The 15,519-nt window shown below is 41.1% G+C and overlaps 1 protein-coding gene across 5 annotated transcripts in view; it reads left to right on the top strand.

The window, feature by feature from the left end:
• The window catches only part of LOC127420121 (uncharacterized), a 35,802-nt gene that overhangs the window by 12,005 nt on the left and 8,278 nt on the right, over positions 1-15,519 (top strand). For all 5 annotated transcript variants that reach the window (XM_051662130.1, XM_051662132.1, XM_051662128.1 and 2 more), the window contains 2 exons: positions 77-199; positions 14,727-14,753. In XM_051662130.1, the coding sequence (XP_051518090.1) occupies positions 77-199; positions 14,727-14,753 (150 nt within the window). The remainder of the gene's footprint in view (positions 1-76; positions 200-14,726; positions 14,754-15,519) is intronic.

Below are 15,519 nucleotides of genomic sequence, written 5' to 3'. Positions count from 1 at the left end.
ACCATTTCTACAAGATAATGTTAATACCAGTGCTCATTAGCAGGGTGACTGTAATATTGTCTGTTCTTTCCGATAGGGAAGTTTTCTATTCCGTGTTACTGTGCGGATGGAGGACATGGCAGGAGCCACTGGCATTGCCCAATGTGCACTAAAACATTGCAAAGGACACAGGATTACAGACACCACATCAGCAAACACGGTTTGTGTCTATTAAAATATTTTTTACACCTTTAGTGGAGTAGCGCATAGTAGTTTTCCAGTCATTATAATCTAAATAGGGTGAATGTAATATCAAGTATGTGTTTAAGAAAATTGCGATTGCAAAATAAAACACAAATTAATTCACACTGTCTGAGCCGTGCATACATTTTGTAATCAGGAATTTCCTTCCCTCGGTGCAATAATAGCTTGAAGTAGCAGTTAAATGCAGAGAATATTTTTGCAAAGTCTGCAGTCAGACTTCTTAAAGGTGCTATAAGCGAATATATAGAGTTATGCTCAAAAGTTTGCATATCCTGGCAGAAATTGTGAAATTTTGCCATAGATTTTGAAAATATGACTGATCATGTAAAAATAAACTCTTTTATTTAAGGATAGTGATCATATGAAGCCATTTATTATCACATAGTTGTTTGGCTCCTTTTTAAATCATAATGAAAATCTGGCATCACAAAAAAGCCTGGTTACAATATGCCTGACAGCACCTTGACACGCCTCACAGCTTAATTAATTTGAAGTGACGAGACCAAAATAGAGCTTTATAGTCACAACCATAAGCGCTATGTTTGGAGAGGGGTCAACAAGGCCTATAGTGAAAAGAATACCAACCTCACTGTGAAGCATGGTGGTGGCTCACTGATGTTTTGGGGGTGTGTGAGCTCTAAAGGCACGGGGAATCTTGTGAAAATTGATGGCAAGATGAATGCAGCATGTAATCAGAAAATACTGGCAGACAGTTTGCATTCTTCTGCAAGAAAGCTGCGCATGGGACGCTCTTGGACTTCCAGCACGACAATGACCCTAAGCACAAGGCCAAGTTGACCCTCCAGTGGTTACAGCAGAAAAATGTGAAGGTTCTGGAGTGGCCATCACAGTCTCCTGACCTTAATATCACCGAGCCACTCTGGGGAGATCTCAAACGTGCGGTTCATGCAAGACGACCAAAGACTTTGTATGACCTGGAGGCATTTTGCCAAGACGAATGGGCAGCTATACCACCTGCAAGAATTTGGAGCCTCATAGACAACTATTACAAAAGACTGCACGCTGTCATTGATGCTAAAGGGGGCAATACACAGTATTAAGAACTAAGGGTATGCAGACTTTTGAACAAGGGTAATTTCATTTTTTCTTTGTTGCCATGTTTTGTTTTATGATTGTGCCATTCTGTTATAACCTACAGTTGAATATGAATCCCATAAGAAATAACAGAAATGTGTTTTGCCTGCTCACTCATGTTTTCTTTAAAAATGGTACATATATTACCAATTCTCCAAGGGTATGCAAACTTTTGAGCACAACTGTGTGTGTGTGTGTGTGTGTGTGTGTGTGTGTGTGTGTATATACAGGTGCATCTCAATAAATTAGAATGTCGTGGAAAAGTTCATTTATTTCAGTAATTCAACTCAAATTGTGAAACTCGTGTATTAAATAAATTCAATGCACACAGACTGAAGTAGTTTAAGTCTTTGGTTCTTTTAATTGTGATGATTTTGGCTCACATTTAACAAAAACCCACCAATTCCCTATCTCAAAAAATTAGAATACATCATAAGACCAATAAAAAAACATTTTTAGTGATTGCTGGCCTTCTGGAAAGTATGTTCATTTACTGTATATGTACTCAATACTTGGTAGGGGCTCCTTTTGCTTTAATTACTGCCTCAATTCGGCGTGGCATGGAGGTGATCAGTTTGTGGCACTGCTGAGGTGGTATGGAAGCCCAGGTTTCTTTGACAGTGGCCTTCAGCTCATCTGCATTTTTTGGTCTCTTGTTTCTCATTTTCCTCTTGACAATACCCCATAGATTCTCTATGGGGTTCAGGTCTGGTGAGTTTGCTGGCCAGTCAAGCACACCAACACCATGGTCATTTAACCAACTTTTGGTGCTTTTGGCAGTGTGGGCAGGTGCCAAATCCTGCTGGAAATTGAAATCAGCATCTTTAAAAAGCTGGTCAGCAGAAGGAAGCATGAAGTGCTCCAAAATTTCTTGGTAAACGGGTGCAGTGACTTTGGTTTTCAAAAAACACAATGGACCAACACCAGCAGATGACATTGCACCCCAAATCATCACAGACTGTGGAAACTTAACACTGGACTTCAAGCAACTTGGGCTATGAGCTTCTCCACCCTTCCTCCAGACTCTAGGACCTTGGTTTCCAAATGAAATACAAAACTTGCTCTCAACTGAAAAGAGGACTTTGGACCACTGGGCAACAGTCCAGTTCTTCTTCTCCTTAGCCCAGGTAAGATGCCTCTGACATTGTCTGTGGTTCAGGAGTGGCTTAACAAGAGGAATACGACAACTGTAGCCAAATTCCTTGATATGTCTGTGTGTGGTGGCTCTTGATGCCTTGACCCCAGCCTCAGTCCATTCCTTGTGAAGTTCACCCAAATTCTTGAATCGATTTTGCTTGACAATCATAAGGATGCGGTTCTCTCGGTTGGTTGTGCATCTTTTTCTTCCACACTTTTTCCTTCCACTCAACTTTCTGTTAACATGCTTGGATACAGCACTCTGTGAACAGCCAGCTTCTTTGGCAGTGAATGTTTGTGGCTTACCCTCCTTGTGAAGGGTGTCAATGATTGTCTTCTGGACAACTGTCAGATCAGCAGTCTTCCCCATGATTGTGTAGCCTAGTGAACCAAACTGAGAGACCATTTTGAAGGCTCAGGAAACCTTGAGTTGAGACCTCAGGTGTTTTGAGTTGATTAGCTGATTGGCATGTCACCATATTCTAATTTTTTGAGATAGTGAATTGGTGGGTTTTTGTTAAATATGAGCCAAAATCATCACAATTAAAAGAACCAAAGACTTAAACTACTTCAGTCTGTGTGCATTGAATTTATTTAATACACGAGTTTCACAATTTGAGTTGAATTACTGAAATAAATGAACTTTTCCACGACATTCTAATTTATTGAGATGCACCTGTGTGTATATATATATATATATACATATATATTTTATTAAATTTTTTTTCATAGAAAGGTTTGCAAAAAAAATTCCTGCTTCCTGAAAGATATTAATGAAACGTGTTGTGAAATACAGTGGCAAGAAAAAGTATGTGAACCCTTTGGAATTAGCTTGTTTTCTGAATTAATTGCTCATAAAATGTGATCTCATCTTCATCAAAGTCACAAGTATAGACAAACAATGTGCTTAAGATAAGAACACACAAACAGTTATAATCTTTCATGTCTTTTATTGAACACAATCCATTAAACATTCACAGTGCTGTGGAAAAAGTAAGTGAACCCTTGGATTTAATAACTGGTTGATCCTCCTTTGGTAGCTATAACCACAACCAAGCATTTCCGGTAGCAAATTAGTCCTGCACAACGTTCAGAAGGAATTTTGGACCATTCTTCCTTACAGAACTGCTTCAGCTCAGCCATATTCTTAACATATCTGGTGTGAACGGCTCTCTTGAGGTCATTCCACATCATCTCAATTTGCTTAAGGTCTGGGTTCTGACTGGGCTTTTCAAAAGCGGATTTTTTTTTTATTTTTCTTTTTTTACGCCATTATGTAGTGGATTTACTTTGATGTTTAGGGTCATTGTCCTGCTGCATCACTCAACTTCAAATGAGTTTCAGGTGGTTCACACTCACCCTGACATTATCCTGTAGGATGTCTTGATAAACTTAGGAATTCATTTTTCCCTATGATGGCAAGCTGTCCAGGCCCCAAGGCAGCAAAGCAGCCCCAAATCAGGATGCTCCCTCCACTGTACTTCACCGTTGGGATGATTTACATGTTGATTTGTGGTGCCCTTTTTACGCCATACCTGAGTTTTACCAGTCTACAAAAGATTTTCCCAGTAGCGTTGTGGAGTGTCACGGTGGCCTTTGGAAAACTTCAGACACGCAGCAATGTTTTAGTTGGAAAGCAGCGGATTCCTTCGTGGTGTCCTGCCATGGACAAAATGGATGTTAAATGCTTTCCGTATAGCAGGCTTGCCATGGTATACAGTATTACCGGTTACATAAGATGACACCGGTGGAAATTTTATACTGGTAAAATGGGTAAACATTATGAAAGAAACTTAATGACAGCAGTTCCTATATCAATAGCCAAACAAATAGAATTGCCTACATAAAGTCACCTAATGAGTTTGCAACTCATAAATAAACCTAAATGAACGCATTAATAAAGCCAGATGTTCTTTATCGACATATCAAAATTATGTATACGCGCACTTACAGAAGATATTACTTTTAATTGACCGCAACAACGGTGCGAGATGGGATGCGGTTTATCCCATATTTTAGCGTCTCTCACCCAAACTGCACCCAAATGTGTCACAAATTTAGAGAAATTGACACGAAACACAAACACCTTCAGCATGAGTTGAAGATACATCCAGCTGCAGACTCGCATCAGGTTCAACTTTTGGTGAGTTGTATGAGATAACACGGACACATGACCGAAGCGGCTGCAGCGGAAAGATCAAGTAAGATCAATGCTACACTTTTCGTTGAGCTTTAAAAATGGAAAAGGCATATTAATTACGGGGGAGGAAAACACTTAACAGAAAAAAATACTCCATTGATTCGTTGTTTTAGGAAAGGTAGTGTTTATTAGAAGGAAATGTGGATAGAATTCTCCCTGGTCATAGCCTTTTTCACTATGTGTTGGGGCTGTTCACAACGAACGCATATTTGCATCTGTCAGTGCTGTTTTTCAATTGTTTTCCAATTTAATTTTTCCCTAATTGGACCTCTTTGACAGCTAACATCTTGTTAATTAAAAAATAACTTCAAAACGCATCTCGATACACCTGCATCTTTCATTGTTTTAGCTCAAGGGTGCATTCGACACAAGACGATTTTCGGGATAAACGAATGTATGATTCCCATAAAAGAGTGACATCACCCGTGGAAAGCCAATGATCCGCGTTACCCGCTGCTGGCAAACGTGGTAAAAATATCTGTGCATTTGCGCAACAAGCACCTATGTCTGAAACAGCGGGGAATGAAGTACCCATCCCTGCTCAAGCCTGAAAAGGTGGACATGCTAGTCTTTCTTGCCAAAAAAAAAAAATTAGGATACAAGACTACTGTAACTACATATTTATTGTTTGGCATGTTCATTTTGTACATACATGTAGCCTATGTTTGCTGTGTGGCATGTTGGTTGAGGTTTATTGAACAACACACTTATTTTTTCTGTTTTATATGAATTTATTTTATATAAATAATAAATACAATTCAAAGTTTGAAATCAAGCTGCGTTGTGTTATTGTGTAAGCTATTGAGCAACGAAAATTACACCATAGCACAACTGAGTGTTCAACCAACTGTATAAACGGTATAACCGGTTTTGAATGCGGATACCACACTGGTATGAAAATTATGACATTGTGGCAAGTCTACCATATAATAGACTCATGAACAGAGATGTTAACCAGTTCCAATGATTCCTTCAAGTCTTAAGCTGTCACTCTAGGGTTCTTTTTTTTTTTTTTTAACTCATTGAGCAAAGGGGTGTGCCCTTTGAGTAATTTTGGCTGGATGGCCACTTCTAGGGAGAGTAGCCACAGTACTAATTCATCTTCATTTATAGACAAATTGTCTAACTGTGGACCAATGAATATATTAGCTCTTCCAGATACCTTTTGTAATCCTTTCCAGCTTTATGCAAAGCAACAATTCTTGATCGTAAACAGGGTATGAAATTAACTTTTTTGGTCCACCAGTCACAGTGGTAGGTGAATGTCCAGCCACTATTTATATACACCAATCAGCCACAACATTAAAGCCACCTTCCTAATATTGTGTAGGTCCTCCTCGTGCCACCAAAACAGCGCCAACCTGCATCTCAGAATAGCATTCTGAGATTATATTCTTCTCACCACAATTGTACAGAGCGGTTATCTGAGTTACCGTAGACTTTGTCAGTTCAGATCAGTCTGGCCATTCTCTGTTGACCTCTCTCATCAACAAGGCGTTTCCATCCACAGAACTGCTGCTCACTGGATGTTTTTGGCACCATTCTGAGTAAATTCTAGAGACTGTTGTGTGTGAAAATCCCAGGAGATCAGCGGTTACAGAAATACTCAAACCAGCCTGTCTGGCACCAACAAACATCAGTGCGATTATCTAATCAGCCAATCGTGTGGCAGCAGTGCAGTGCATAAAATCATGCAGATATGGGTCAGAAGCTTCAGTTAATGTTCACATCAACCATCAGAATAGGGAAAAAATGTGATCTCAGTGATTGAGCGTGGCATGATTGTTGGTGATAAAAATGCAGCTTTTATCAGCTTAGAATGATTTCTAGGCTAAAACCCTTACTTGGTTTCAAAGATTTAGAGAGAGTAGTTCATGCGTTTATTACTTCCAGACTCGAATATTGTAACTCTCTTTATGCGGGACTCTTTCAGCGGCAACTGTCCTGCCTGCAGCTTGTACAGAATGCTGCAGCCAGGCTACTGACTGGCATTAAAAAAAAAAGAGAGCTTATTACCCCTGTGTTATCATCTCTTCATTAGCTGCTGGTTCAGTACAGGATTGAGTTTAAGATCATGTTATTTGTTTTTAAAGCACTACTCAGTATGTCTCCACATTACATTGCAGATCTCCTAAGCCTTTTTACTTCTTCTAGGCCACTGAGATCTACAAGCCATATGTTGCTGGCTGTCCCTCAGTCCAAGCAAAATTCAAAAGGTGATCGAGCATTCTCTGTAGCTGCTCCTAAATTATGGAATAATCTTTCCCTTTATATTCATTCAGCCCCGTCTATAGAGATTTTTAAGTCTCAGCTGAAAACACATCTTTTTACATTGACATTTGAATCGGGGGAATCCTGAGTATTGGAGATACCTGCTCTGACATTGATCTCATCTTTTATATGCAGCATTTTATTAGAGTTTATAATATTTTAAAATGTATTGTGTATGTGTGTTGATGCTGTTTGTTAATTTACTATTTTTAAATTTCTAAATTATGAAGCACTTTGGTCAACTCTGTTGTTTTTAAATGTGCTATATATATAAATAAAATGGAGTTGAGTGTTGAGTTGAGTCAGTCCTGCGTTCCGAACACGTACATGCTGAAAATATAGGGGATTCACTCCCCGCATTTAAATGTGGATGTCACACCAGATATTTTGTAGTGTGTACATGGCCATAGACGACACAATTCTTGCAAAGTGGTCCCAGATGACTGACAGGGAAGAAATAGTGAGAACTCGTGAAATGCGCGTTCCGCAAGACTGCTTGCGCCGTGAGCGGTTGAGCGCCAATAAACCTCTAAACACAGAGAATCAGACACGCACATTGACGGCTTTTCTGTTGTCTGTTCTTCAAAATATAATCAAGTGTGCTTCTTCAAACGTGCCTCTTTGTGTAAAATGGCATATCTTGTCATATGTCACTCTGAGATGTCTACATGTCACCTGCAACAGTGGCGGGTTTTTTTCCTACCCTGATCGTAGGTCTTCTCAAGTTGAGACTCAAGAGTATGGCTGCTGCGTTGCGAGCTCCGACACAACATAGTAATGGTTTGTTTGTTTTGTTCACAATTCTTATGTTTTTTTGTCTTGGATGTTGTCGGCCTTATTGTCTACGACAGACAAACACTTTTGGACATTGGTTCAGCAATTTCACACCGTAAACCGGACTTCAAATTCCTCAATGCCGACCCGCTGTTTACAAACACACAAGCGGAGCCCTTTGTCTGGGCAGCCCGGCTGCGGAAACGCAAAAGGAAAAGGGGAAACAGAGCCGGCGTTCTCATCAGAGTAAGACGCCGTGCAAATCGACCCCTGCTACCCATTATTCTACTGGCAAATGTTCAGTCTCTGGATAACAAGCTCTGCGAGCTGAAAGCGCGGATCTCTTTCAAACGAGAGACGAGGGACTGCTGCATTATCTGCCTTAAGGAAACTTGGATGTCTGCGGAGATTCCAGACTCAGCCATTGAACCCGCGGGGTTCTCCGTGCACTGAGCGGATAGAGCGAAAGACCTCTCAGGTAAAAGCAGAGGTGGTGGTGTATGTTTTATGATCAACAAATTCTGGTGTGATCAGAGGAACGTACATTCTATCAAGTCTTTCTGCTCTCCTGATCTGGAATTTATCATGCTTCTGTGTCGACCATTCTGGCTACCGAGGGAATTCACAGCGGTCATTATCACTGCTGTGTACATCCCACCACAAGCCGACACAGACCGGGCACTCAAGGAACTGTATGGGAGTATAAGTGAGCAGGAAACCGCACACCCTGAGGCCGCGTTCATTGTGACCGGGGACTTTAATAAAGCCAGTTTAAAATCAGTCGCACCAAAATACCACCAGCACATTAGTTTCAACACATGAGGGGACTGGGTTTTGGACCATTGCTACTCTCCCTTCCGGGATGGCTACAAATCCCTCCCCCACCCACCATTTGGCATCTGCCCACTTACAGGCAGAAACTGAAACAGGAAGCACCCACCCTCAGAACGATCCAGTGCTGGTCAGACCAATCAGACTCTAAGCTACAAGACTGTTTTGATCACACGGACTGGGAGATGTTCCGGTCCGCCTCTGATGACGACATCGAGCTTTACGCTGATAGCGTAATGTGTTTCATCAAAAAGTGCATGGAGGACGTGGTTCCGACCAGAACAATACGGATCTATCCGAATCAGAAACCATGGATAAATAACGATGTTTGCGCGGCACTTAATGTGCGGACCTCCGCTTTTAATTCCGGGAACGTGGAGGAGCATAAACAAGCCAGTTATGCCCTCCGTAAAACTATCAGAACCGCAAAACACCAGTACAGGAGCAAGATTGAAGGACAGTTTAACACCACCAACTCTAGAAGCATGTGGCAGGGAATTAACATCATCACGGACTTTAAAGGGAATAAAAACTCCACCATGAACACCACTGCCTCTCTCCCGGATGAGCTAAATACTTTTTATGCTCGTTTTGAGGAAAATAACACCACCCTCGCGGAGAGAGCTCTCGCGGCCGAAGCTACAGAGGTTAGTTCACTCTCCGTCTCTGTAGCGGATGTAACCCGATCCTTCCGACGGGTGAATATCCGCAAAGCCGCGGGCCCAGACGGCATTCCGGGTCGCGTCATCAGAGCGTGTGCGAACCAGCTGGCTGGTGTTTTTACGGACATTTTCAACCTTTCCCTCTCTTTGACTGTAGTCCCCACATGCTTTAAAACATCCACCATTGTGCCTGTTCCAAAGCAATCAAAAATCACCTGCTTAAATGACTGGCGTCCTGTTGCTCTGACCCCCATCATCAGCAAATGCTTTGAGAGATTAATCAGAGATTACGTCTGCTCTGTGCTGCCTCTCTCTCTTGACCCGTTGCAGTTTGCTTACCGCAACAACTGCTCCACTGATGATGCCATTGCATCTACAATACACACTGCTCTCTCCCACCTGGAAAAAAGAACACTTATGTGAGAATGCTGTTTATAGACTACAGCTCAGCATTCAACACCTTAGTGCCCTCCAAGCTAGATGAGAAACTCCGGGCTCTGGGCTTAAACAGCTCGCTGTGCAGCTGGATCCTGGACATCCTATCAAGCAGACGCCAGGTGGTTAGAATAGGCAGCAACATCTCCTCATCACTAACCCTCAACACTGGAGCCCCACAGGGCTGTGTTCTCAGCCCACTACTGTATTTCTTGTACACACATGACTGTGTGGCAACACATAGCTCCAATGCCATCATTAAGTTTGCTGATGACATGACGGTGGTAGGCCTGATCACTGACAATGATGAAACAGCCTACAGAGAGGAGGTGCACACTCTGAAACACTGGTGTCAGGAGCACAACCTCTCCCTCAACGTCAGTAAGACAAAGGAGCTTGTGGTGGAATTCAGAAGAAAAGACAGAGAACACAGTCCCATCACCATCAATGGAGCACCAGTGGAGAGAGTCAGCAGCTTCAAGCTCCTGGGTGTCCACATCACTGAGGAACTCACATGGTCCATCCACACTGAAGTCCTTGTGAAGAAGGCTCATCAGCGCCTCTTCTTCCTGAGACGGCTGAGGAAGTTTGGAATGAACCGCCACATCCTCACACGGTTCTACACCTGCACTGTAGAGAGCATCCTGACTGGCTGCATCTCCGCCTGGTACGGCAATAGCACCGCCCACAACCGCAAAGCACTGTAAAGGGTGGTGCGAACTGCCAGACACTTCATCGGAGGTGAGCTTCCCTCCCTCCAGGAAATATATACAAGGTGGTGTGTGAAAAAAGCTCGGAGGATCATCAGAGACTCCAGCCACCCGAGCCATGGGCTGTTCTCACTGCTACCATCAGGCAGGCGGTATCACAGCATCAGGACCCGCACCAGCCGACTTCATGATAGCTTCTTCCCCCAAGCAGTCAGACTTTTGAACTCTTGATCTCCCACGATCAAAATACATCAGCACTGCACTTTATTACCCTTACTCTTATATCTCACACCGGACTGTCATAAATTATATTATTATTATATTATATTCTCTCTTAAAAACTGACTATCAAGCGACAGCCTGAATGTCAATACAGTACAATACTGTACATTTCTATATATACTATATATACTTTTTTTTAATATATTTTTATTTTTTATTTTTATTGAATAATGTGTATCTATATAGTGCGTATTGTATACTGTACAGTGTATGTTATTATTTGTATATTGTTGAGTGTAATTATGTGTATATCAGATGTTTAAATTGTGCTGTGTTAATTTGATGTTATTGTAAATTGGTATATGTCTCGTGAAGAATTTCACACACCATTGCACTTGTGTATATGGCTGTGTGACAATAAAGTGATTTGATTTGATTTGATTCTGGGATCTCTTTTTTTTTTTTTTTTTTTTTTTTTTTGGCAAAATATGGTCCATGTCAGCAGATGCTTCTTGTGAATAGCAAACTGAAAAGTTTGTGCTCTAACAGCTCAAGTCAAAGTAGCTCTAACCCACACCTCCAATCTTGTTTCATTAATTGGATGCCAGGTTTGACAACACCTGACTCTAATTAGCTTTTGTTGACGTCTTTAGCCTGGGGATTCACTTACTTTTTCCACAGCACTGTGAATTTTTAATGGATTGTGTTCAGTAAAGCATGAAAGATTATAATTGTTTGTGTGATGTCAGCTTAAGCACATTGTATTTGTCTATACTTGTGACTTTGATGATGATGAGATCACATTTTATGACCAATTAAAGCAGAAAACCAGCTAATTCCAACGGGTTCACATACTTCTTTGACAGCACTAGGACAACATTTTTAAGATTCTTCACTATTTCTAGCTCTTATTAAATAAGCAAACTTGTGACATTGACTATGTGAAGTCACAAGCACCAGAGATGGAAAGTCGCGTTGCACTTGCATGTTTTGCCACCGCTCAAAAATGTTAGTCTGCAGCCCTGTCACAGGGATAGAGTGAAGAGGCACCGCTAACTCTTCCTGTGAGAGCTAGTCTGACTCATTCCCGTAGATCGGTTCTTTTTTGTGGTCTCTGCGAATCAGAGTAGGTTTGACTGATTTATTAATTATCAAAAGACATTTGATTGTTTTAGAAGAAAATAGTACTCCGAATTTAGTACTTCGTCAGACGTGCCAACCTGTATGCATTTTGACATCGAAGTACGCTGGTATGATATGTCACTCTAAACTAGGCAAAAAGCTGGTCGCGCCTTTGTGTTCAATTGTGCACATGCAGTACTCAAGTCTAACAGCAAGAGGCAGCAGCAGCTAGGCTGCTGAAAAGCAAAAGAAGAAGAAGAGTTCAACCAATCATAGCGCTGGGTTCATTCCCCCAAATATCTTGCAGGGATGATTGACAAATGTGTAATGTCAATAATTTCAAGAGACTGCAAATTGACAGCGACACGAAATAGGTTTTATCCCTCTCGTTTCCCCTCCTGGGCTGGGGTGGATGTGGAAAGTTGAAATTGTGAATTGAGTTAACTTAACACAGACCTGCAAACCTTGGGAAAATATTTAACGTTAATAACGTTAGCCTAATGTTACGTAATTTGCAAGCTAGCTTGCTTGTTTACCAGGCATTTAAGTTGGTTAAGTTATATGGTTCGTGTGTCGCAGATTGTTAAACGTGACTTTTCATAGTACCGTATTCATAATTATTATTGCAGCCAAACCCGTCACTGTAATGAGAGGAGCAGATCATGGCAGGATGGAAAAAAAAGCGATTGCACATGCCACATAAGTAACGTTGCCGGGAGGTGTGTGGTGTGCCTTGCAGTTAAAATAAACATGACATCGGGGGCCTGGGTAACTCAGTGGTAAAGAGGCTGGCTACCACCCCTGGAGTTTGCTCTCCCAGGGCGAGTGACTCCAGCCAGGTCTCCTAAGCAACCAAATTGGCCAGGTTGCTATGGAGGGTAGAGTCACATGGTGTAACCTCCTTGTGATCGCTGTAATATGGTTCGTTCTCGGTGGGGCGCGTGGTGAGTTGAGCGTGGTTGCCGCGGTGGATGCCGTGAAGCCTCCACATGCGCTATGTCTCCGTGGCAACGTGCTCAACAAGCCACGTGATAAGATGCGTGGGTTGACGGTCTCAGACGCAGAGGCAACTGGGATTCGTCCTCCGCCACCTGGACTGAGGCGAATCACTACGTGACCACGAGGACTTAAAAGCACATTGGGAATTGGGCATTCCAAATTGGGAGAAAAAGGGGGAAATAAATCATAACAAATAAATAAATAAACATGACATCAGATGAGGAGGACACTGATAGGGAGAGAGAGAGTAGCAGACCTAAAAAGAAGTCCATGCCCCCCAGAAGTTCCTCACAAAGTATCAGGAGCAATGGCCGTGCCTCAGCCCCTCAAAACTACCAAATCATGCATTTTGCAGATTGTGCAATTACGATTTTGACGATAGCCATCAAGGAGCTTCAGGTAATAATGTAGCTAAACCTCTAGTTACAAAGGCCAACATTCCTAGATAAAGAAAAAGAAAAAACAAAACCCGAAAGAATTCTTTCTTGGTTCTTTCAGGTTTTGTCTTTTTCTTTATCTAGGAATGTAGGCCTTTGTAACTAGAGGTTTAAGTGGAAAAACGAGCTTAAGCTGGTAACTGTGTTTTAGAACATGGTAGCTGGTTTAAGCTGGTCATGAGCTGGTCCAAGCTGGTCATGAGCTGGTCCAAGCTGGTCATGAGCTGGTCCAAACTGGTCATGAGCTGGTCCAAGCTGGTCATGAGCTGGTCGACCAGCTACCATCTTCCAAAAACCAGCTTGAGCTGGTAAGACTAGCTCATGACCAGCTCGGACCAGGTCATGACCAGCTTCGACCAGCTTAAACCAGCTACCATGTTCCAAAACACAGCTACCAGCTTAAGCTGGTTTTTCCACTAGGGAATAGAAAAAGGATCTGACAAAACCTGAGAAGATATTTCAGTTCCTCACCAACCCCATGTCAAAGGTGTATTCACTGTTTCTGAAGAGAGCCATACCTATATTTGACATCAGCAACCAAATACTTCAAAAAGAGGAGTCATGCATACATATCCTGCTTCCAACTTTGGAGCTGCAATTGCAAAAGGTATTGCTTTCATTCTGTAAGCCTGAGCATGTGATCACTATGATGAATGAAATTGGTAGAGGTATCAAGCCAACCAGCACAAGGGAAAATCAGCTACCTGATGAGGAACTCTCAACTGGCCATGACACCCAAACCTTTATCCAAAGCCAGGGTAACCTAGAGCTATGTTAACCTAGATGTCTATGTTAAAACATGGTCAAAGTTCCAAAACTTGAAGTGAACGTATATAAAAATGCTCCCTGCAAGTCAAAAACCAGGGGTTCAGCTTCTGAACTGAAGTCAGATTATTCACACATGCGCACAAATGGCTGTCTCTTCCTAAATGTAAATTATTTATATTATATATTTATTAAATATGTCTTTTCATTAAGAGTTCTCAAGAATATATGATTGCATTGTTTTCTTCATAGCCGATTTATATGTTGAATAACTTGATGTGAGTGTGCAAAGCGAAGTGGTGTAAAAGCATGTGAACTAAGCATTACACTATTGTGGTACTCAAAATATTTTCCCAAGGTTGGCAAGTCTGCCTAGTACTATGAACTGTCAACTGCATTTTGCATTAAATTACAAAAATTAATTTATCTTTCCAGAATTTTATATGAATATTCTGTATCCTTGTTATTTTAGGGAGAACTTGCAAATTTGAAATGACTAGTTTGATTGTTTACTGTATAAAAATAAAATCCATGATTAAAGTGAAAGCCTATGTACTTTATTAGACAAGTTTGATTACATTTACAAGGCAGTCTCTAGAAATAATCAGTTTTAATATTTCAAAATTGAATTAGCTGTAAACGGGGTTTATTAAACTCACCAGCTGCAGATAAAGAATTAAGCCTTGACTTGAAATTGTGACCAAATACCTGAGACTTGACATGGACCCTGCCTCAGGGACTTGTGAACATGTCTGAAATGCACACAAGATTTTTAATGTTATTAATATCTTTCATTTCTTATCTGTTTTTAATGCCACCAAAGGTGTTGAGATGACACACAACCCAGCAGGTGAGAGAGGACTTTTTATAAAAAAATTTAATGATGTTCAGTATTTGTAGTTATTGCCTGTGTCCGAATCCAACTCTTTGACCCTTACTAATAATTCTATATGACTTTCCTTATCTGTCATTGTGTTTTTTATTTATGACAACATAAATTTAACAGTGGTGATGAACCAAGAAAAGCCCTGTTCACAAATGCAGTGACTTTATAGCTTAAAGTTGCTAGTCCCTGTACTCTGAAGTTGCTAGTGGGTATTTCTACTGCTGTCACTCTAATGTTAACAGTCTGGTTCCGGAAGTAAAAATCCCGATCATTTTTTCCATAGACTAATTGATTATAAACTATAAATTATAAACCTTGAAAGACAGACCTACCTTGAGATCTGAGGTTGTACATCCATGGTATATGCTTCTGTTGAAGCAATCCATCTGCGTTATTTCAACTTCATTGTTTAGAAATCGTGTTTGATAGCAGAATTCATGGTAAACAACCACATTACCCCATGTTCCAGCAGGGAAACTTCACCAATCAGAGAATCGTGGCCAAACAACCTGCGAAACATGCCTCGGAGCGATCGCATGCTCCCACGATGCACTGTGAATTACATAATCGAGTCGGTCTCCTTTCACCCTTAAACAACTTAGATATTTGTACATATTGAATATTTTGCAATAAATGTAAAATATATTGTTTCTATATTTATAATCAACAACCTAAAATCAATAGTTTTATATATTCACAGTTTTTTATTCAATTACATCATTTGCAATGC

The sequence above is a fragment of the Myxocyprinus asiaticus genome, chromosome 29 (assembly GCF_019703515.2).
Source record: "Myxocyprinus asiaticus isolate MX2 ecotype Aquarium Trade chromosome 29, UBuf_Myxa_2, whole genome shotgun sequence".
NCBI lineage: Eukaryota > Metazoa > Chordata > Actinopteri > Cypriniformes > Catostomidae > Myxocyprinus > Myxocyprinus asiaticus.
The sequence above is the reverse complement of the archived record's forward strand: the minus strand, read 5'-3'. Positions and strand labels throughout refer to the sequence as shown.